General features: G+C 47.7%; 1 protein-coding gene and 1 pseudogene across 4 annotated transcripts in view; one reads left to right on the top strand and one right to left on the bottom strand.

Moving 5' to 3' along the window:
• MGAT5 (alpha-1,6-mannosylglycoprotein 6-beta-N-acetylglucosaminyltransferase) overlaps positions 1–24,221 on the top strand; it is a 366,943-nt gene that overhangs the window by 125,761 nt on the left and 216,961 nt on the right. For 3 of the 4 annotated variants that reach the window (XM_027132531.1, XM_027132535.1, XM_027132543.1), the window contains exon 3: positions 11,708–12,090. In XM_027132531.1, coding sequence (XP_026988332.1) covers positions 11,850–12,090 — 241 coding nt within the window. In that variant the 5' untranslated portion in view covers positions 11,708–11,849. The remainder of the gene's footprint in view (positions 1–11,707; positions 12,091–24,221) is intronic. The other variant, XM_027077962.1, reaches the window with a different exon arrangement.
• Positions 5,217–7,558, bottom strand: LOC113604985 (histone H3.3-like; annotated as a pseudogene).

The raw sequence follows: 24,221 nt of genomic DNA, 5'->3' as shown, positions 1-24,221 counted from the left end.
GAACCCGTGTCCCCTGCATTGGCAGGCGCATTCCCAACCACTGCGCCACCAGGGAAGTCCCTGCCAGCTAGTTTTTAAAAACTTTTAACCTGCTGGTCTTTATCAGATCTCGTGCTTGAAAGGCTGTCCTGTTCCTGCAGACAGTGCACACTCTTGAGCCAGCTCCAGCGTGTGCTGCTCTCCAGGTGAAGGAGTGGGGTCCTGGGGTGATTGACTTGTAGGGTTCGGGGAGCACTTGTTGAATAATGAGCTTTATCTTCAGGGCATTGTCCTAGTTTTTGGAAGTAATTTTGCTGATTCTTGTGACTCTGGTTTTCTTGATTACTGGGGCCATCTGGGGCCTGTTGTCATTCGTGGGTGTTTTCTACGTATAAGGAGTTGCCGGAAGTCTGATCCTCAGAGGAAAAAACCCATAAAATTCCTTTGTGGCTTTACTGTTCTTGGCTCTGAGTGGAAGCGAATCTTTGAGTTTTTCATCCAACATCAAGGAGACCTACCTAACGAATATACACACCATGTGATCTTTTCACACACCATTCCTTTTTTCTTCCTAGAGAGTCATCATCGACCTGTCACAATGTGTGTTCATGGTTTCCTGGGCTGGAAGCCAGATGACAATCCTTTTCTATTTAAGACTGTCTGACGTAGCATCATCCACCTTTTGTCTTCTCAAAGCCTTCTTTCCTGTACCTTGATTTGTAGACTAGGATCTTTGTGGAGTGGAGCGTCAATGACATATACTAATTAGTACATGGGGGCATAGCCAGCCCAGGCATGAACTCCGTGGCAGGTGCCAGGATAGTGTTGGCACTGAGGGATGTGGAAGAAAATGAGACTCATGGTCAGTCAGCTTGGGGCAGCATCAGGAATCCGCCCTCCTCTCGTCTCTCTGTGGCCTCTAGTCTTAGCTCAGGGCTCTGAGCCTGCGCATCTTCAGGGCTGGTGACTGGCTCCTGAGTTTACTTGGTTTGCTTCTCCTTGCCCTGCGATCTAGTCCTATGGGCTGCCCTTCCCTGAGTCTCATCCTATGGGGCGGGTAAGGTGCTGCTGATGGGCTAAAGCACTGGTTATCAACCTGGGTGCTTTTATCCTTTAGGGAACATTTGACAATGTCAGGAGACATTTATGTTGTCACAGTTGGTGGTGGCGGGTTCTAATGGCCTATATCTCTAAAGGCGTGTAGTAGCTAGAGGACAGGGATGCTGCCTAACATCCTACAGCACGCAGGACAGCCCCCTGTGACAAAGAATGCTCTGGCCTCAAACGTCAATTGTGCCAAGAATCGAGACACCTTGGATTAAATGGATTTATTTCATTTTTCAGGGACCCGTGCTTTTTTTTTTTTTTTTTTTTTTTTTTGGCGGTACGTGGCCCTCTCACTGTTGTGGGCTCTCCCGTTGCGGAGCACAGGCTCCGGACACGCAGGCTCAGAGGCCATGGCTCACGGGCCCAGCCGCTCCGCGGCATGTGGGATCTTCCCGGACCAGGGCACGAACCCATGTCCCCTGCATCTCAACCAGTGCGCCACCAGGGAAGCCCGACCCGTGCTTTTTGTTTTGGTTTAGTAGATGTTTTCAGAATTCTTAGCATTGCTGTGGTTTCATTTTTTTGTTGTTGATGGGAAATTCTGTCAACTGTGAACAACCTGTGAGCCTGGTAAATGACACTTACAGAACACGGGAAGATTCTTATCCAGAAGTGACAGCTTCCTTCTCACTCCTTTGTCCACCTGCCAATAATGTGCACACCTCCTGCCTGAGAGGCAGAGTCAGAATACAGTTCATCCATGTGTGTTTCCAACTGTTTTCCCTGCCCCTCTGCTCCCCCTAGTGGACATGACCACAGGCACAGTGACCAGAGGACAGTTGGGAGGGAGGGGAGGGTGGGATGGAACAGAGGGGGCGGGAAGGAAGGCCTGTTCTGGATACAGAGTCATTAGCCTTATTACAGTGTTTGAAAATTTACTTAGCTGTTGATGCCAGTTATGGAGCCCTGAACTACACTTAGCAAGCAGTGTAGCTGCAAGGCCGATCCTGCTTCAGGTGGGCAGGGCTGGCTGTTTCCCTTCCCCGCCCACACCAAGAATGCAAGTGCAGCCTAATAAATGCAAACTGGGCGCAGGACTGTCTTGTTTGATCCCTTCAAAGGTAAAAGGGATGAGCCGACGACCCAGCAATCCCACTACTGGGCATATACCCAGAGAAAACCATAATTCAAAAAGACACATGCACCCCAATGTTCATTGCAGCACTATTTACAATAGCCAGGACATGGAAGCAACCTAAATGCCCATCGACAGACGAATGGGTAAAGAAGATGTGGTACATATATACAATGGAATATTACTCGGCCATAAAAAGGAACGAAATTGGGTCATTTGTAGAGACGTGGATGGATCTAGATACTGTCATACAGAGTGAAGTAAGTCAGAAAGGGAGAAATGAATATCGTATATTAATGCATATATGTGGAATCTACAGAAATGGTACAGATGAACCGGTTTGTAGGGCAGAAATTGAGACACAGATGGAGAGAACAAACGTATGCACACCAAGGGGGGAAAGTGGCGGGGGGGGGATGGTGGTGGGATGAATTGGGAGATTGGGATTGACATGTATACACTGATGTGTATAAAATGGATGACTAATAAGAACCTGCTGTATAAAAAAATAAATAAAATAGAATTCAAAAAATAAAAAAAAATGAAGTAAAAGGGACGGGCCATGTAAGACCAGGCATCAGCAGGCAGCCACCCCTCTCCCCCCGTCTCGAGAATAGCAAAGGTGTGTTGCTTTAGCGGGTGTCTTTTGGTTAGTGACTCAAGATAAGACTTGTTTAGCCAGTTCTAAAAAGAACACTCTGTTTTCACTTCAAATGTGTTTTTCCTGTTTATAAAGGCCCAGAATTTGTCAGAGAACCGAGTCAGGAAAGTGGAAGAGAAAGGGCCCGTCCGTACGTGTTCCAGCAGTATCCCCACCACCGTTGGTTCCTGGGCTCCTTTGCCCCACAGATTGGGAGGAGCGCTCGCGGCTAGCACAGCTGTCAAGGACTCACACCTTATATTGGGGGCTGGCTTCAATTTGGCGGTACCGAGCCGTCCAGGGAGTGAGCATCTAGCCTCGGAGCATCTTCCCAGGAATTTGGGCTTATTTTGGAAGAAAAGGCTGCTTTGCTTGTCCTTCCCTCCTGCTCAGTTTCTCCTTTTAAGTACAGAACACACCATATTTAGAGCCAGACTCCCACCCCAGCCTAGGCCATCTGCCTGCCTTGCACCAGTAATTCCGTGAATGTATGTTTTTCTTCCTTTCATCTGCTGATTCTCCCATCTCCTCGAGGTTGGGGGGACATCGCAGTAGACTCACAGTACCTTACTGTCACCAGACTGTGGTTTCTGGTTGGTGTTTCATGTTGATACGTCTCTTCCATTTTGAGTTTCTGCAGGCAGCTGAGAGACGCAGCTTGGTGTGGTGGAGACCAAATCGGATCAGGAAGCAGACCTTGAGTTATGGTTTGATTCTGACTCCAGTTGGAAACATAACGTTTTCGGGACCTCAGTGTCCTTCTCTGTGAATCAAGAGTTTGTGCTGGGTTATTATGTTCCTAAGCAAGATCTCATGTAGTGTCCCAGTCTGCATGAAGGTACTTTATACATTTTAATTTATCCTACTTCCTTTTAAAGTCGATGACTAGGCCAGTGAGCTGCTCTGGTGAGCAGAGTTGGGAGTGGTGTGCACTCGTGTCAGGGTTAGCACACAGTTGATTTCTGTGCTGCATTTTGGTTGCAAGATAGTGGAAGTCCAGATTCACCCTGATAGCAGATGTTAATGGCTAGTATTTTTGTTTTAACACAGTTTTCCAAGCACTCTAACTTGCTCTTAATGTAAATTTGTACTGAGGCTGGAAAGAGAAGTAGTAGGAAATTGTTTCAGAGTTGAGTCATCAGCATTCTCTAAAGACTTTTATTGCTACTTATAATTAGGAGTGATCAGACACATGTCTTTGAAACTTACAGTTTAGGACTGACCCTCATCTAGCATTTAATCGGGGTCTCATAGTGTTTGCTGTTGTGCAGTTTTACATGAGTAGATATGTGGACCTGAATTTTATAAAAAAATTAGCGAACAAGACCACTGCCAAGCATTAATTTTCCTGAGCAAATTACTGTAGGATTTCAAAGTTCAAACTCCACATACAGAGGTATGTGGAAGTTTTGTTGAAAATCTCTATAGTATAAGACTTTTTCTAACCAGTTGTTTTAAGAGAAGATGCTTTAAACAACGGGGAGTTCATTCAGTTACCCCTCATCACCCTTCTGATCTTTTCCTGTCACCATCTCGGATACCCAGTGATGAAACCAACAGTCTCCCCCAGAGTTCCCCTCAACTTGTTTCCCCTCTCATCCCTTGTCTTGGACATCATTTTGGTCCCACAGTCACTGCCCCTTCTAGAATTATCTTCTGAAGCTGTTTTTCCTCCCCCCCCCCCATTAGTACCCATCTACCACCATATCCCCTTTAGTTTAACCCCATCTAGTCAAGGGCATAATGATCCTTCACTGCTATGCGACAGGTCTTAGGGTTAAAAACTCCCAAAAGGTGAGGTCAACTTACACACTCAGAGTGCCTGGCTTCTTTGTGCTTCACACCAGGAGGTGGCCCTGGAGGTCACTGCTCATTTGTGTTTCATCATCTCATCCCCGTCATCCTGTTATTTCATCTGGCAAACACATAATGACCATCCCCAGTGTGCAAGGCAGTCCCATTCCTGGCACTTCCTGTCTTTAGAGAGCTTACGGAGAAATGAAAGAAAAGATCATCCGACAGAGCAGTAGGTAAGCTCTTTAGAAAGAGCACGTACTGCTGGGAGTGCTCCAAGGAGGATGCGCCCTCCTCAGTCCAGGGAGCCAGGGGAGGTTTTAGGCAGGATGTGGGGTTCAGTTGTGAGACAGGGGCGGGGTTTCCAAGGCAACGTGGATGAACACAGCAGACTCAGGATTTCTTTCTTTTTTATAGTTTAACGTATATTAATAGCAAACTTACAGGAACAGCACGGAAGACAGACAACATTAAAAATATGTACCTGCATGTAGGACACCTCAGTTAGAAAAGTATAGTGAATGGATGGAATCCACTGTATGATAAAAACGCTACAAACAGCATTTAGTTTCAGTCAATGAGAAATTTACCTGTTTTAAAAAAAATCCAAATGCTGGCACAGTCCAGAAAAATTTAACAGGTTTATTTATAATTGTTACAAGGTTGAACTGCTGAAACTTGTTCGCGGAAACATTTTGACTTGCATTAATGCTTCATGTCCCCGCATTGATATTAAAAATTCACACACACATGAAAATGGAAAAACTGCCGGTACCTGATTTCTGTCGCCCCCCGTTTTTCCACTTACAGTCATGTACTTAGGTACCTTTTGACCCCATGGGAAAAATATATCTAACGTTCGGAACTACCAATAGCAGGAAGAAGAGAATATACTTTTTTAAAGAATGAAATGTTTCCCGTCAGAGTGGATTCTTAAGCACGTTCTCCATGTAGGCGGCGCGCTAGCTGGATGTCTTTTGGCATAATTGTCGCACATTTGGCATGGATAGCTCCAGGTTGGTGTCTTCAAAAAGGCCAGCCAGAGAGGCCTCGCCTGCCTCCTGCAAAGCACCAAGAGCTGTGCTCTGGAAGCGCAGATCTGCTTTGAAGTCCTGAGCAACTTCCCGCGCCAGACGCTGGAAGGGGAGTTTGCGAATCAGCAGGGCCTGTAATGGTGAGGTTTCTCCACCCCTCCAGTAGAGGGCGCACTCTTGCGAGCAGCTTTCGTACCCAGTTGCTTCCTTGGTGTTTTACCACCGGTGGATTTGCGGGCAGTCGGCTCTGTACGAGCCATGGTGTATAGAGACCTCCTCCCTTACCATCTTCTCCTTCGGCTGGAGCGGCGCTGGCGTTGGAGAGCGACCACCGCATGGCGGCGGCTGCGAACACAATTAGGATTTCTTGAATGTTGCTGCCGAGGGTGAGGCGAGAGGTAGGCCCTGACAGCCACCATCTAAAGACAGGTGGGAAGATGCGGTGGTCTGTAGTAGGACAGCAGAGGTGTGTGAATGACAGTTCAAGCAGTGCTACCCATGGGAATGTGGGACCGGCAAGCTGTGTCGAGACTGTCCTGTGGGCAGTGAGGAGAAGATCACATCTCTCTGGTTGGGGCTGACATCGCTCCTGAAGGGATGGGCATTTCCAGCCTCATCCATCCTCTGACGACACAGGTCCTGATGTAAGAAGTGGTCCTCCAAGGATGGTGGGTGGGCCTCTGACGGAACTTCTTCACTGCTTCATCAGTCTGGCTTTGACCCCATTGGCATGGGGCTGTTTTTGAGAGCGTCCTCAAGTGGTTTGAGAAATTGGCATCCGGCAGGCAAAGCAGGTCTTGCCTCAGAGCGTGGCCCGGGAGGTTGATCCAGAGCTGGGAAGGACAGCTGTGTCTTGTAAACGGGGTGGCACATTTCTCTGTACTTTCCTTCTGGCGCGGGGCCTGTGGTCAGCCCTTAGTAAGGGCACAACCTTACCTTGGCTGTGCTGTGGGCAGTCGGGGAAGGGTGGCTCCTTGCTGGGGCCACAGCGTGCCCCCGAGGCTTATCTGCCTGTCTTCAAATTCAGCTTCTACCCCAACTTTGGAGGTGGGCTTGCTTGCTTGCTTTTTTTTTTTCATAACAGCTTTATTGAGATATGTTTCACGTATCATCCAATTCTCCCATTTAAAGTATATAATTCAGTGTTGGTTTTTTTTTTTTTTAGAATATCCACAGAATTGTGCGTCCATCACCACAGTCCATTTTAGAACATTTTCATTACCACCCAGAATAAACCTGGCTAGGCCTTAGTTGTCACCTCCCAGATCCCCCATCCTCTCAAGCCCTAAGAAACTACTCTTGTAAGTTCTACTTCTAGAGATGTGCCTATTCGAGACATTTCATATCAGTGGAATCATACAATGTGTTGTGTTTTGTGACTGCCTTTTTGCCTTTTTTCACTTAGTATGGTGCTTCCAGGGATCGTCCATGTTGTAACATGTATCAGTGCTTCATTTCTCTTTATTGACGAATAGAACTCCGTTGTATGGGTTTGCCCCATTTTGGTCATCCACTTGTCAGTTGATGACCATTTGGGTTGTTTCATTTTTTGTCTATTATGAATAATGTTGCTGTGAACGTTGTATAAGTTTTTGTGTGGACACATGCTTTTATTTCTTTCGGGAGAATTCCTAGGAGTGGAGTTAGCTGGGTCTTATGATAACTGTCTGTTTAATCATTTGAGGAAGCGCCAGACGGTTGTCCACACCGGCTGCACCATTGTACAGTCCCACCCACAGGATATATAGGGTTCTCATTTCTCTGCATCCTCACCAACACTTGCTCTTATCTGTCTTGTTTGACTATAGTCATCCTAATGGATGGGAATTGGTATTTCATTGTGCTTCTGATTTGGGTTTCCCTAATGGCTAATGATGTTGAGTGTTTTTCATATACTTTTATTTTTGAAATTAAGATGCATTTCCTTGCCACAGATCTTTTTTTTGTTTTGTTTTGTTTTTGTTTTCGTTTGCTGTACGCGGGCCTCTCACTGTTGTGGCCTCTCCCGTTGCGGAGCACAGGCTCCGGACGCGCAGGCCCAGCGGCCATGGCTCACGGGCCCAGCCGCTCCTCGTCATGTGGGATCTTCCCAGACCGGGGCACGAACCCACGTCCCCTGCATCGTCCTTGCCACAGATCTTTGATCACACATTTCGTTGAGGAGTGAATGGGAAGGGAGGAAGTGCACGCTGCTCACAAGTACAAGAATAGAGGAGATGCATATTAGGGTGATTAGCGTCCGTGATGAATCTAGAAGCGTAACATATTAGGAACAGACTTGGTACAAACTTCTTTCTGGAGGAGGATAGATGAAGCCATGGCCCTGGGCTGTCGCTACTCTGGTTGGCAACAAGACCTTTTGAGGTACACTGTGTCGCCCTCTTTGTGCCTTACTGAATCCAGTTTGGGAGAGGACCCAGCTGTTTGCTAGGAGATCAGGAGGCAGGCAGATTTTGAGCCCGACTGACAGCATTTTGATGACTGTTATTCTGTGGCCTGTTGATTAATATCGTAGCCATGACTGATAATTATCATGAAGTCCTCTCACGGCACCAGCACCCTCTGGTATGGGTTGCTGTTCTGTTATTGTCCTGTTACTGTTGCAGTTAGGGATGTCTCCCTAATGATGATTTTGAAAAGTCTCTTTAAATTCTTTCTTTCTAGTAGGAATTGTAGAGATGGATTCCAATTTAATTCTGTGTGTGTGTGCTGATATAGATGCTGTTATTTCAAACTCTGGATTTCATCGGAGAAAGGAATATTTCTGGCAGTTCTGTAGTCACTTAAAATCTGGGCCCTCAATAGTCAGAACTGTGCTCTGAACTTAGAGATTTTCACTCCAAAGTTTTATGTCTCTGAGCTGGAAAGATTTAACCACGACTGGGTTTCTTGACCATCCTTTTGCCCCTCAAATGCACCACCTGGGTGGTCCTGACTGTCCCCAAGGTCAAGGCAGAGAAGCACGCCACCTTGTACTGGGTCCTTGCTTAGTTCTTTTTTTTTTTTTTGGTACGCGGGCCTCTCACTGTTGTGGCCTCTCCCGTTGCGGAGCACAGGCTCCGGACGCGCAGGCTCAGCGGCCATGGCTCACGGGCCCAGCCGCTCCACGGCACGTGGGATCTTCCCGGACCGGGGCACGAACCCGTGTCCCCTGCGTGGGCAGGCGGACCCTCAACCACTGCACCACCAGGGAAGCCCCTTGCTCAGTTCTTGAGCCTGGTCTTTCCTTTGCTTAAACTTTGCAGCCTTGAGGAGCTTCTTCAGGGGGGTTCATCGAGGAAGCGCAGCAGGGCTTCCTATCTGAAAGCTGACAGGTAATTCCTGTCTGCACGTGCGGCTGTCTCCTAAAATAGCAAAAGAAAATTACCAGAGACTGTCTTTCTTGGTACAGCACCTCGTTTACTTGCTCTGGGAAAATCCCTTCAGCCCTGGGGTGACATCGGGTAAGTGGCGTGGGTTATCAAAAAGGAAGTGCAGACATTTCCTGGGGAACTAAGCACCGGTTAGAAGGGTGGATTCTAAAGCGTCAGCCACTTGAGGGTGGGAGCCCTGTCTTGTTCCCAGTTCAGTCCCCAGGGCCTGATGACAACAAGTGGGTCCTTGCTCAGTGTATCCTTGTAGAAAGAGTGGATGGCAGGTGCCTTTCATCTGGCCCACGTTAGAGGGGCTGAATGGAGTGCCACAGTGCCTGGGTGACAAGCTCATTCAGTCAACAGGTATTCTATTTGTGCCCCTTGGGTCACTCTCTGTCTCTGAAAACATAAGCGGGGGAGTCTCTTAAAGGATGTCTTGGATCCTACACAGAAACTGGTAAAAAAAAAAAAAAAAAAAAAAAAGCAAGGTAGACAGACAAGTGTTTTACAACTTCAGACTGGGGAGGAGCATCACAGTGGAGAGCGATGGACCAGAGGAACTTATGTGATAAAGGGGGGCCCAGAGGGAGCTCCCTCCGCATTGATTGCCAGTGCGGTGGTGTGGCATCGTGACGGCATCCGTCTGCCTGCATCCAGGCCTCTCAAGCTGGAGTGGTCATCAAAATCACCTGGACGGGCTTCCCTGGTTGTGCAGTGGTTAAGAATCCGCCTGCCAGTGCAGGGGACACGGGTTCGAGCCCCGGTCCGGGAAGATCCCACATGCTGTGGAGCAACTAAGCCCGTGCACCACAACTACTGAGCCTGTGCCCTAGAGCCCGCGAGCCACAACTACTGAGCCCGTGAGCCACAACTACTGAAGCCCGTTGCACCTAGAGCCCGTGCTCCGCAACAAGAGAAGCCACCGCAATGAGAAGCCCACGCACCGCAACGAAGAGCAGCCCCCACTCGCCGCAACTAGAGAAAGCCCGCGCGCAGCAACGAAGACCCAACGCAGCCAAAAAACAACAACAAAAAATCGCCTGGATGGCTGATTGAAACACAGGATGCTGGACACCCCTCCCTGCCAGCATTGCTGATTCAGTTGGTCTGGGGTGGGGCCTGAGGACTGGCATCTCTCACTGATGCTCCTGCTGTTGCTGAGTTAGGGACCACACTTTGAGAACCACTGGCCTAGAATTCAGCAGTTGGTAAACTTTTTCTGTTAAGGGCCAAGAGTGAATGTTCTAGGCTTTTGAGCTACATAAGATTTCAGTCACATAGTCTTTGTTGCTTTTCACAGCCCTTTAAGCATGTACAGACCATTCTTGGTCATAAAGACACTGGGGAGGAAGGATGGCCTTGGAAGGCAGGGTGTGGTTTACTGACTCCTGGGCTGGCTTATCCCTAGATTATCCCTCCTCTGCCACATAGCTGGCTGACCTTTGCCAAGTTAATCTCCCTGTGTCCCTGTTTTTTCATCTATAAAACAGACATAAAAAAAAAAACCAGACATGATAACATTAATAGTTCTTACCGTATAGGACTCTTTCAAGAATTCAATGAACTAAGGCACAAACAGCATCTATCACAGTGCCTGGGACATAACTAGGATTTATTTATCATTTACTATCAGTAGAGGTACTACCAGGTACTGATGACTCTGTTGATAGGCGAGGAAAAGAGTGAGAGAGGAAGACCGACACAGATCCGCTGCATCGCAGACGCTGAAAGCTAACTGTCCCAAGATCCCGTTGTCATTTCTTCTTAGGCTGCTTAGGAAGAAGAATCCTTTGATCTGAAACATAGGCACACTCTGAATACATCCTGGGTTAGTCCCTCGTAGGAGGTCATGCTCAGCCTTTGCTTAAAACGCGGTGCCATTTGTTGTCCGGCCTGTGCTGGTACCAGGTAGGATCTGGCTGCATTCGTATTGAAACGATGGCTTTTAACCTCGCATTTTGTCCCATGGTGTGAGTGAAAATGAGAACCACAAAAAAGCAGGCCATCGTGTGCCCCGCATTTCCTGTGCTCAAGTGTGCAAGTGAGGAGTGTGGTGCAGCTGTCACTCGTGGCAGCTAGCACGGAAAGACGGCTGGGTACCCCTGGCCCAGCCTCTCTGTGCTGGTGCCTAGGGCGAGGCCACCTGGTGGCCCCGAGGCATTCAGCTCAGCTGTGGACACTGCTACTGAAAGCTGGCCGTGCTTAAGTAATACGGGGGGCCCTCTCCCCTTTCCTCGTCTGATTACCCGCCAGGGGCGTCCACTTTCTGGCTCGCCTCTCCAGCTGCGGGCTCTTGTCCTTGCTAGAGCACATAATGATGACTTTGTAAGTTCAAGTTTCAGAGGCACAGAAGTGCTGGGTGGTGATGAGACTCCACCCTCCACTTGGGTTTTTGCTGACATTCAGTGAAATATCCTTCCATCTCCTCCCCACCTTGCAGAACAAGCTTCCTGTTTTGAACTTGGTCCAGACTGGAACAGCCCTGCTACACCTGTGAACACGTGCAGACACACATTTCCCTCCTCCGTATTTGTACAGCTTTTCACCACCCAGCCAGATTTCCCCTCTCCATTTACAGATCCCGAATCATAACATAGGATAGGGAACTGGCAGATTAAGAAAAAAGGAAGTTCACATTTTAGAGCTATTTGGGTGAAAACAAGGCTCTGGTTTATTTCACTGTGTTTTGCCACAAGACTCTGCTAACTTTCCCCCTTCTTCACAGCAGGATGGAAACGAGGAAAGGAAATCAGCTGACGCAGGAGCCCGAGTGAGACTGAGAAACCCACAAGCCCAGCCTACACCATGAACTTGTGTCTCCTTTCCACACTGTAAGAGCCCGGGGCAGGTGAAGTTGCCAGAGAGCAATGGCTCTCTTTACTCCGTGGAAGCTGTCCTCTCAGAAGCTGGGCTTTTTCCTCGTGACTTTTGGCTTTATTTGGGGTATGATGCTCTTGCATTTTACCATCCAGCAGAGAACTCAGCCCGAGAGCAGCTCCATGCTTCGGGAACAGATCCTGGACCTCAGCAAGAGGTACATCAAGGCGCTGGCAGAAGAAAACAGAAATGTGGTGGATGGGCCCTACGCGGGGGTCATGACAGCTTACGGTAAGCACCACACTGCCGGGGCTCCTCCGTCGAGTGTGGCTTTGCCTCCAAGGGACCCCAGAGGCTCTCTCAGACTTGGTCATGGATTGAGTATATCCCTCGCCGCTACCTTCATGGCGATAAACTGCCCACAGAGGGACACTTTTAGAAAGTTAAAGCTACGCCCTTTGGGAGATTCTGACCTCTTGTGCACGCTGACACTTAGCGCCGGGAGCCGTGGGGCTTCCTAGTTGGCGCTCTGTTGGTTGTGTTTGCACCTGCCTCCTCGTCCCTGGACACATTGCTGGACTGCATGATCTCATCTGGGGGGATGATCAGGGAATGTAGAAAAATCTTCTCATTATCGTTCCCTAAACAAACCTTAATTAAGACTGGTGGGCGTGAGGTAAGGAGGGTGGGGAAGAATGTCCTACGGACGCCAAGAAACTCGGAGCCGAACGTGTGCCTCCCCCTGGCCAGTATGCAGGGACATCAGGGCTTACGTGCTGACTGATAGTTTTAACCTTTGGCTTCCTTAGAGTTTACCGCTGTTGTGTCTTGCTCTGGTCTCTGGTTGCCCTCGCTTTGAAAGAAAGCTTTCTGTACTCGTTGCTTTTTTAGCCAGGTGCTTGAAATACGTTTTGAAATGACGTTGAGTGAAAAAAAATAACACATATGGAGTATTACTTATTTTTCTTTCAGCAAAAGTTAGGCTTAATATAGAAAAGTTGGAAGCTGTAGACAAGCAAAAAAAAAAATCAAGAAGAAAAAGGAAAATCACGTATGAATCTACTACTGTAGAAAGTAATCACAATTAACATTTCAGTGTATGTCTTTCTGAAATATGTGTATACACACACTATATATATATACACATAAACATATGTATATATATGTTTGTGTAAATAAAATATTTACAAAAACATACACACACAAATACAAAACGAAAGTTGCAAATGAAATTTAGATCAGACTGTATTTTGGAGAATCCAAGTCCCAGCCCTCCTGTGGTCACCGAGTATTGGAGTGGACTTAATCCACAGAAGATGACCTTGGTTACTGTGCAGTGACAGTTCTGGTCATTGAAGGGAGACTTCAGTGGCCTCACGGTTTGAGATCTGAGGTATACTGTACATCAGATAGAGGAGTGGGGTTGGGCAAGGTGGGAAAGTTCGATGTTCTACTTTGTGACCCATTCAAGGTCTTTGAAGTATGGAGAGGTCAAATAAAATGTGTAGCCACAGGTTGAAGCTTGAGTTTAAACATAGGAAATCATGCTCAATGTTACATATACATTTTTTCTTTTCTAAAGGATCCAGGAAACTCGGTTATTTTAAAATTATATATATAATTAGTTAATTTAATTTTATAAATATATAGATATAAAAATTATATACATATATATTTGTTGGTAAGGAGGAAATGGTTGCTTTTAACATACAATGTGGACATTCTTTTTCAGTGCCTACTATTTGATCACACAGTCTGCTTTTAATCTATTCCTTCAAGATTTGTAGGCACTGGTTTTTAATATGTCTAAATCAAATGTCACCTTTTTCAATCTAATGGATCAAAAAATGAGACTTCTTTGAGAGCTGACTTTGAAAAACAGCTAGGTAGTTTTTCAGAGGGTACGTTTTAAATTACTCATTGACTTCTATCTTCTGTAATAATTCCCAAATGTTATAGGTAAACCGTCAGAAAAAGAGAAAGCAAACTATCATCGTTGGTGTTACCAGTGGGTTACAAGTAAATGTCACAAGTAAAACCGATGCTGTTTTTCAGTTTCTGGTTCAGTGCATTCCACGTTAACACTTGGAGGGAAAGAGGTCTAGTCCTGTAGTAACTTCCTCCTTCTGTTTATCTCGGTCTCTCTCAAACCTTTACCGTGGGAAGTAAGAAGCCACATGAATGGTAAATTTATAGACTTTATTTTTTCTAGTTGTTTCGACCAGTTTTATTTCTTGTGTACTGCTAAGCATCTCATAGGGTAGGTTTCCTCCACACTCTTAAAGAGCAGTGATCTGGTGTTAGCTTTTCAGCCTGACCGAGACAGTATGTTTTTTAGAAAGATATCAAAAACCCCAGAGTAGTCTGTTAGAATATGAACCACTGTATATGCTTGTAATCAAAGGACTTTGGAGCTCAAAGAAACTACAGAAATTTATTTCAACTTCCTCCATTTACAGACGAACCTTAGCAAAATAATAATTCTCCTCAAAAACAACAAAGAAACAACCAAACGGCCCCATCGGCACCTCTAACGTATTTTTCTCTTTCATCTCATCAACTCGACCTGCCAATCAAAGTGGTCTTTGGAGCTGAGTTTCGGGAACTTAATTGGACTGTGCGTTAGTGCTTGAGGTTTGGGGATCATCATGTGATGAAGTCTTACCCAGACATAGGTTTTCATCTCAGCACTATTGATGTTTGGAGCCAGATAATTCTATGAGTGGGGGACTGTCTGTACGTTGTAGGATGGTGTCTCTACCCATTAGATGCCAGTAGCATCAAAAATGTCTCCGGGCTCGGGGGGCAAAACTTCCCTCCTCCCCACCTTGCAGAACTACTGCACGAAGACTGGAAACAGCAAACCCCATCTAACAGCATCTTCTTACGGAGCAGATAACTGGATTTTATTGTTTGAAATTTGCCAGGCTAGTTCTCCCTGGTTCTCAGCTCTTGGTATCAGCAACTGGGATTGAGCCAGATGGTAGAGTCCAGAGCCAGTCCTGGAAAGCTGGAGAGCCATTCTGATGATGTGTGCTTCCCCTGGAATCCATCACTAGCAGTTGTGGGCATGTCAATTGCCAGGCAGCTCTCGTGGGTGATGTCATGTGTCAGATGGAAGTATGGAGACTGCCGGATGTACAGTGGCTTAGCTGGGCTGGTGGAGTGGGGATGAGGATGCGTGAGCCATTGGTGTGCAGTCTCTTTTTCTGCCACAGATGCAGCTCATGTACAGAGCACTGCCTGGATGCCTGCTCTGGACCAGTGAAGAGCTATAACCCTCTGTGGCTGGGACCTGTGTCTGGTTTGAACGAATCCAGTTAATAGACCAAAAAAAAAAAAAAAAAACTCTTCCTTCTCCCAACCCATATTGGTATAATCAGAGGCTCTTAATGTGCTACAAATTTGTCCTAAGTAGCTGTGGCAGGTGTTTGAAGAATCGTAGTAGCTGATTTTAGATTAAAATTCCTGACTTGAGATGCTAGGGCAGAAGTGTTCAGCAAACCATGACTTGTGGGTCATATTTGGAGCTCTGCCTGTCTGTGTAAATAAAGTTTCCTTAAAACACAAACACTGCCATTTGTTTATAACAACTGTAATAACAGAGCGACGTGGCAGTACCAGTATTTATTTCACATAACATCTAAAGTGTGCTGACTCCATCTTTCAGTAGTCCCCATAGTTCCTTCTAAAACACTCGTGTGATCGTGTCCCTCCTTGACTCAACAATTTCCCAGGACTCCCATGGCCTTGGGCCGGATCCTCCTGTTTTCATATGGGTTTGGAACCCAGCACCCCGTGGTTTATGTGTTGTCTGTGGCTGCCTTTGTGCTGCAATCCCAGAGCTGAGTAGTTGCTGCAGAGAGTGCAAAGCCTAAGACGTTTACTGTCTGGTCCTTTGCCAAAAATGTTTGTCAGTCTCTGACATGCAGTAGGTTGTTCGTTTGACTGGTCCTTAAACAACAGAAGAAGAACTTTCAAATGGTGTCCCCCCCCCACCCCCACCCCCTCCATCCTCGTTCTGGTGATTTGAAGAGAGACTTCTGACTTTCTTTTGGGATACGGTCATTCAGAAGTAGTGCCTGGAAGATATCCGGGGCAGCCTGTGTGAAACAGTCGCAGCATTCATTCCTGGGGTGTGGAGGGCATTTCTGGGTGCTTCTCTATCACTGCGGGGAGGAGCATGGGGGCCAGAGCCATCTGTAGCTCGGCCTCCGCTGCATCTCCCAGGCCCGCGTGGCAGGGCCATGCCTGTCTGTGATTTCTCGGGAGTTGCGTCCCGAATGGTGTCACTCGCCCAGTCAATGCTGTGCTTGTTTCTGAGGTGAATTGGTCTCTGTCTCCGATGGCCTGACCCAAATTCTGATGCCCAGTGATCACCTCTTATCTAACAGGCCAGGCGTGGTCCACTTGTGTTCTCAAATTAGCAGGAATAGAAATCTAGGGTGATGAGAGACACCCCTCCCCCACCCAGGGGTACATCCGCACCTTATTAACCTTGACTTTTCTCACCTACTTGATTCTCTGGGCGCTGGGACGCTCTGCCCTGGACTGGTCACCAGCTCAGGCTGAAGCAGCTATGAGCCCTCAGCTTCTCTGCCAGCCCCCCACCAATATTCTGTTTCCCTGCTGCCTGGTTCCCCCTTGTCCTCCAGGTCTGTACACCTGCTCTGCCTTACCTCCTGTCTCCTGGTTCCCTGAACTCTTTGGGCCTAGACTGTCCCCAGGATTGGCTCTTATCCTTCCAGCCTGGCACTTTGGGCAATGTCTGTGCCGTGGGCTCGTGTCTGTCAGTGCAGTCGATGCTTTGTGTGTACAGCTGGGAAAAGACTGACAGGGTCCCTGCTCTCACAGAGGCTGCACTCATTTGGGGGGAGAAATAATAAACAAGAGAATGACAGATAGCAGTAAATTCTGGGAAGAAAAATGGCACAGGGAGATGGGATTTTTTAAAAAGTACTTGAGGAGCTACTTTGGAGGAGAAGGTCAAAGAAGGCCTCTCCCAGGAGGTGTCTTTTATTTTTTATTTATTTTCTTTTATTTAGTTTTGGCTGCGTCGGGTCTTCGTTGCTGCGCACGGGCTTTTCTCTAGTTGTGGCGAGCGGGGGCTACTCTTCGTTGCGGTGCGCAGGCTTCTCATTGCGGTGGCTTCTCTTGTTGCGGAGCTCGGGCTCTAGGCGTGTGGGCTCAGTAGTTGTGGTGCACGGGTTTAGCCGCTCCGCGGCATGTGGGATCTTCCCGGACCGGGGCTCGAACCCCTGTCCCCTGCATCGGCAGGTGGATTCTTCACCACTGCGCCATCAGGGAAGCGCAGGAGGTGTGTTTTAGCCCAAATGATGCTCAGGAGCTGGCGGGTGGGGTGGGAGGCGGGAGGTTGAGGTGAAGCAGGGAGTGTGCCAGGTCCTAAGGCCTCACGCACACTCCAAGAGCAGAGCAGAGGCTGCTGCGGCTAGAACACGGTGAGCACAGGGCAGTGTGGCCGGTGCTGATGTGGGAGAATCAGGAAGAAGGCATGGGTACCGAGGCCCTGAAGGCTGTGGTCTCAGTGTGATGGAAGCGGCGGTGGAGATGAGGAAGACGAATGCTCTTGCAAGGGAGCCTGGCCTGGCTTGCCCCTACCTGGCGCCGGCCATGACCCTGACCTGTTGTCCACTGTCACCTCCACAGGGAGCTCAAGAGGAAGGAAGTTCTTTCTGTTTCCTTAAGGACATAGGGGTGGAGAACCAGGGGGGAGTTTTTGGTTGCTGGCGAGGGGGTAGCAGCTTTAGGCTTCTGTGGCCCTTGTCGGCCTGGCGATGTCCATTGCCAAGACATAAATACCGCTTAGGGTTGGTTCAAAAGTCAGTGGGGGGGGGCCCTCACTGTGATGCTGGCGTGGCTGCCTGAGGCTGCTCCAAAAATGTAGCCCCCATCCTGCGTTGCGGACCTAGGTAACGATCTGAGAGTCGGACAAGGGCTTGTCCGTGTGTTTCGTTCCACCTCTCCTATGAAAAAGAAGAAAACACTTACATTGGATAAGCCTATGAAGGTTTATTGTTTAAATTTTTTCTTTTTGCCTCTGTTCCTCCAAATCTGATCAAGGGACTGTTTTTTGGACGGCTGCGTGATGTGGAAAACCACCATCGCCTAAGCAGAACCCTTGCGGGAAAAACACTGTTCTTGGAGCGAAATGGGGGAGAAAAGAGCTGGGCCCTTTCTTTGGTGTGTCTCAGGAGGTTACTTGGTTACCCTACAGTGACGTGGCTGGTGTGATTCCGGAAAGGGCTCTCTGCTTTCAAAAGCTTGGACCTACAAACGGGCTTCTCTGGGGCTTGGGGCTTTTCCAGTGATCCTGTGGTAGAAGACCCCCGCCCAGCATCCCCATCAGAGCCAGGCCAAGTTCACGGGCACACCCAGCCCAGTCTGGATGTCTGAGGAGGACCTCGGGTGTGTTTGAGACGGGAGTGCAGTCGGAATCTGGGTCTCCGGGAGGAACTGGAGGCTCTTGCTTGTACTCCCTTTGTCCTCAAGCCCTTTCCTTGCACACCACACCACTGCTTCCGGTCCTGGCGGGAGGAGGGGATACAGGTGTAAAGGGATTTGCCTCAGAGTCCTGCCCTGAAGTAGGTCCCTCATCTTCCCTGCAGCGCCTCCCCTTCCCAGCGGTGTCCTGGTGCTCTTTCTGCCAGAACTGCTTGGGCAGAGCTCACGGCCACCCTGAAGAGCTGTCCACCCTTCTCATGCTGCCTGGCAGTGCAGCTGTCTTCTGGCACCAGCTTTTGGACAATGGCTGGGCATCTTCCTGCCTCTGAGCTCTGCATTTGCTGTTCCCTCCACCTGCATGCCCTTCCTCCAGAGAGATCCCTCCCTCCTCTCCTTCGGGTCCCTATCAGAAGTAGGGCCGCACGCCTACTTCATTCTCATTCTTCATGACACTTAAACTACCTGTCATGTTACTGTCTTTATCATCTCTCTCCCCTATTAGAATGGAAGCCCCCAGAGAGCAGGGAGTCCTGTCTCTCTTGTTCCCTGCTGTGCCTCAGGGCCTTAGCATGTGCCTGGCACATAGTAGGAACCATGAGTGAATAGCAGCAGTGTCCCCTCCACCCTGACTCTGTCTAGTACAGTTACTGCTGAGGCTAGTTTGAAAATCACAGTGGGAACTCCCTGGGGGTCCAGTGGTTAGGGCTCTGCGCTTCCAGTGCAAGGGGCTCAGGTTCGATCCCTGGTCAGGGAACTAAGATCCTGCAAGCCAAGGAGTGCGGCCAAAAAAAACCAAAAAGAAAATCACAGTAATGTTTTTAGTGAGACAGGAAACAAGAAGAGATTCCCTATGGACTTGATGTCCAGGTGGCTGCAAGTAGCTATTATGCACGATCCTGACGTGGGAACCGTTGTTTCTTCTGGAAAGCAGCTGAAGCGTGTTTAGTTGTGGCTTGTGGAAGGTCTCCTTACTAGATGTGTGACCTTGGGCAAGTCACTGATGTTTTAAAAGACTGCCTCCTCTTTTGTCCAATAGAGGATATAATATCACTGACCTCATAGACTTGTTGACCTCATAGGATTGCACGTGTCCGAGCTTATCAAAGCACTTAGCTTAGTAACATGCGTTCGTTATTATGGGTTATCGCTAACCCTGGCCTACACGGACCTGCAGTAGTTACCACCCAACCAGAATTGTCCATGTAGAGCTGACATTGTTTATTCATTTGAACACAGGGCTTCAGGAACCTGTGTATATAGCTGCTTTTAGGGTTTACAGGGGACGGGGCACGACCAGACAGGAGAAGAAATAAGCTGTGGACTGGAGGAGGGCAGGCTCGCCACCCACTGCTAATGAAACAAGATACCCAGGGCTTGTGCACCAGAATCCCCTGGGCTGCGGTGCCAGCACCGATGCTGGGCTCCACCCCAGCCGGGCTTGAGACCTGCTGCTCTGAACTCCAGGGAGGTGCTGTTCGGCTCTTCCCTGGATCCCTTTCCAAAGGTGTGTTAGCTCCAGAGTGACCTTGGCATCATAGAAACGGGATTGTCATTCTCCCGTTCAAAAGATAAAGCTTGTCCTTTGTGGTGTGGGATAAGTGAGGTGTGGCCGAGCTCCCTTCGTCTCTGAAGTGGGCACCATTGGGGCACAGTTTCTGGTGTGGGTAGTGAGCAGGGAGGGCTGCGCTACGGCTGCCCTTTCCCGACAGGGAAGATGCCCTGGAGTCAGTGGGGACTACGGGTGTCAGTGGACTTGACCTTTCAGAGCCTGAGTCCTTTTCTACCCAGAGGGCTAAGTCGGCTTGAGTCCTATTCCATGCAGCTGGCGAAGCGTTAGGAAGATGGAGAGAGCAGCCCAAGAACTCCGTCTGGATGTTTACAGATTCCGTAAAGCAGTTCACTATCCTCCACAGGCCTAGATAGGATTCTTTCTCAGATTCTGCTGCCTAGAAGTTCCTTGAGATACTAGGGAGCCTTCCCCCAGCACAGGAATAGCATTTACTTCTAGGTGCAAGTTCAAGTCAAAGCTTAATTCCGTACAGCTAACCCAGGAGAGCACGGCAGTCAGTGCCTCTGAGCTGCTCTTTCACTGGGTGATGATTGTTCCCTTTGTGACCTGGACGGCCTGTGACAGCTGTAGGGGGAAGGGCATATTTGTGAGTTTAGGGGCCGGTGAGTTGTCCACCGGGGGGACTTGAAGAACCCAGCTGAGATGAGGCAGTGAGGGTCAGTGACTGAGATGCTTCTTGGGAGGGGGGAGGGGACATCAGGCTACCTGTGGCCAGTATCCTTGAGTTCCGAGGGTAGAATACACGGTACTGATTGCATTTTCAGGTAGCATTTCGTGCCTTTGTGATTGTCAGAATGATGTGAACGTTTATAGAAAATTCAGAGCTTCTGGAATATGAGGCTGTCGAAAACCTGGGACCCTCCAGGCACTTTTCCTGGGCTGGCTTCTTTTTTCTCCCCATGTGAAAGGAAAAAAAAAAATTCATTTTCAGTTCCAGCAGCTGTTTGAGTCACTGTTTCAAAGCTGTTCAACACACGATAAAGGATATTGTCCGTAAAATGCGCAAGGGCAGAGATGATCCCAAGTCCAGCTTTGCATTCTTACAAATAAAGAGATAAAACACTCTTTACCCCCAAACCAGGTAAATTTGATTTCTCTCCATCCTTTATTTAAATGCAGATATATATGTGTGTGTATGCTCATTTTTAAAAACTGGAATATTTTACATAGAGCTTTTTGAACTCATCTTTATTTTATTTCCCTGTCCATTATATATTTTTTTAATGGCCATACACTTTTCCTTTTTCATCCAACCATTCAATAAACATTTATTGAGCTCCTGAGGTCAATAGCTTGTGGCAGTAAACAGAGATGACAGAACAGACCTGCTCTCTGGCCTCCAGTCTAGCGATTTATTCCATTTTAGGAATAGATGGACACCATATGATGTAACCTTTTTGTTGGGTATTTGGGTAGTGTCCACTGCTTATCTATAATAAATAACACTGTTCTCTTTTATAACTAACACTGTCTCGAATGTCCTTGTACATAATGAATGGACTGTATTTTGGTCATTACTCTAACCGTATTATCTTTCTGTGGAAAGGTCATTTTAAAATTAATTTTCAAACATGTAACTGATGAAACTTGACATTCCTGGCAGTCAGTGGGAATGAGAGTTTGGGGTTAATTCTTTTTTCATTAGCGCCTTCCTTTCTCATTAGCGCCTTCCTTTCTCATTAGCGCCCTGTCTTTTGCTGGCTTCTCTGGAGCAGCAAGTGAATCTGCTCTGTGGTCCTGCTGTTCCAGCTCTGCTCTGGACTGGGGGGCGGGGAAACACGGCCATGGTAGAGGAGGAATTGCATTAGGAACAAGCACAGATGTAAATGATCTCTGGCAGTTCCGCTGTAAGTCCTTGCTTATTGCTTCTGTGCCAGTGAATCGTGGCGGCTGTATCTTATATGTAGTTCTTGATTGTGTGTGCCCAGAATCCTTGACATGCAGGTTCTGAAAGTTCCGACTGAGCAGCTTGAGGATGGGACCTGGTACCTCTGACTCCACAGCCAAGCCTGATGGACAGCAGGCTGGAGAACCACTGCTTTGGGAAGCGTGTCCCAGGGGAATGGGGTGGGACCAGCCTTGAGGCACTGCCCTCAAGCACTGACCTTTCTCAGTTGACTTGCTGATCTGGGCAATCAGGGTTTACCACCCAGTCTCACAGTGTTAGCTGATAGACTTATAAACCGACAGACCTTTTTCCACCAGCAGGACCCCCCTTTCTCCTGATATTTCATCTCCTTGGACTCCAGCTACGGGGGAAGGTGTAGCTGGCAGTGATATCTCCTTGACTGTCCTGCTCAAGGATGCGGCAGCATCTTCCAGCCCCTCTTATCCTTAATGTCATGGCTTTCAGGAAATGAAAATTTACAGAAGCTGCCAGAGCACCTGTTCTGAGATTTTGTTGATCTCACCCTTTATCAGAGAACTCCTGGCATGATAGAAACGAAAAGCTTCCTTTCCCCAGAGGGACATTTTAAATGTTTTTACCTACTTTGATCTCATCTTTATCACGGACAGTAAGTTTTCGGAATGCAGAATTGCAGTAGTAATGTTGGGATTAAATTTTTATTACTGAGGCTTTGAAGCACAAACAAAATTTTAAAAGCCTGTTAGTAATTGGGAATTGTAATCCTGCTGAGGATACAGTTTATGGCTGTAATAACTTTAAAACACAATGATAAATATGAAAATATTATACTAGAATTTGGAGGAATGTTTTCATCTTCATTTCTTTATTAAACTGTATAGAAATTATTCTTGGGTGTTCAGTCTTATCAAATATATGGGTTAACATTAAGATGAAAATATACAAAAATACTCTGGTATTAGTTTAAAATTGCAGTAAAACTCTTAACAATTTTTGCAGGTTTAGCTGTGAAATACAAAGGTGAGAAACAATTTCATCACTTAGAAAGGTATAGTTTATTTAGCCTTCTTTGTGGGAAGACTAAATGTAGTTCATTTAGTTGTTGGTTCATTCATTCACTCACTTATTCATTTAGGTAACACACACTTACTGATTACTGTGTCAGGCACTGTGCCAGTTGGTAAGGATACAAAGATGGGCTTGGGATCATCTTTGCCCTTGTGTGTTTTATTGACACAGTATCTTTTATCTTGTGTTGGACTGCCTTGAAATTGTGACTCAAATAGCTGCTTGAGTTGAAAATGAACTTTTTTTTTCCCCCATATTAGGAGAGAAACCATGCCTACTCAGGTAGAGTGTCTAGAGAGGCTAAGGTTTTGATAGTCTTATATTCCATTTTCATTTTAAGGGAGACGATATAGAAAGATAAGTTCTTCATTACGTTGTAGTGTTGGAGCTGCTCACGGCACAGTGGTATCACGAGTCTTGAGGGTGGCTGGGATATGGTTTAACAGAAACACGTGGCAGAAGCTCAGGAGTTAATCCCTGCTAAGTGTGTTCAGAAGTAGCAGGTCAGAGATGCTTGCTGGCCGGCAGGTCCGTAGTGGTCCTCAAGAGGCATTGTAGCATAGAGGGTAAGAGCTGTTGGGTCTGGAACCCGATTATCTGGGTTTGGACACTGGATCTGCAGACGCGTGGGACAAACTAGTTAACCTCTGGGTACTGTGGTTTACCCATTTGTGAAATGGAGATGGGAATGACAACACGTTTCTCATATTGTCTTGGCAGGATCAAGTGAGTTAATCCACGGAAAGTGCTTAGGACAGTAGCTGACACATAGGGCTCAGTAAATAGTGACGCTGGTGGTGCTGCTGGAGGAGCAGCGGCAGCACTAGTAGCAGTGGCAACAATGCAGTAATAATAGTAGCAATAGTAGTAGCAGCAGCAGTAGCAACCTTAGCGATAGTAGCAGCAGTGGTAGTATTGGGGCAGTAGTGGTGACGGTGACCATCAACATCTTATCATCATCATGAATTCCTTTATTCGTACCATGTCACAGTCACAAAAGGTCCATCTATGTAGGGGGGATCAACAAGAGATAGGGGGTCACATTTATTGATGGACTGTATCTTTTTTTTTTTTTTTGCGGTACCCGGGCCTCTCACCGTTGCGGCCTCTCCCGTTGTGGAGCACAGGCTCCGGACGCGCAGGCTCAGCGGCCGTGGCTCACGGGCCTAGCTGCTCCGCGGCACGTGGGATCTTCCCGGACCGGGGCACGAACCCGTGTCCCCTGCATCGGCAGGCGGACTCTCAACCACTGCGCCACCAGGGAAGCCCGATGGACTGTATTTTAAGAATCAAGGAAGAATGTCTTCTTAACACTGATGTGACAACTTTGTATTCTACCTAAGCTGTGTGCCATCAGTGACTATCACCAAAAATTGTGGGTTGGGGACTCTGTCCAGTAGTCCTGTTACCTTTTAACAAAAGGGCAAAAGGTTACCAGCCCTTAAGAGACCTGCA

Source organism: Aethalodelphis obliquidens, unplaced genomic scaffold (assembly GCF_003676395.1).
Source record: "Aethalodelphis obliquidens isolate GAN/ISIS:26980383/991018 unplaced genomic scaffold, ASM367639v1 scaffold2, whole genome shotgun sequence".
NCBI lineage: Eukaryota > Metazoa > Chordata > Mammalia > Artiodactyla > Delphinidae > Aethalodelphis > Aethalodelphis obliquidens.
This window is presented reverse-complemented; position numbering and strand designations above follow the sequence as displayed.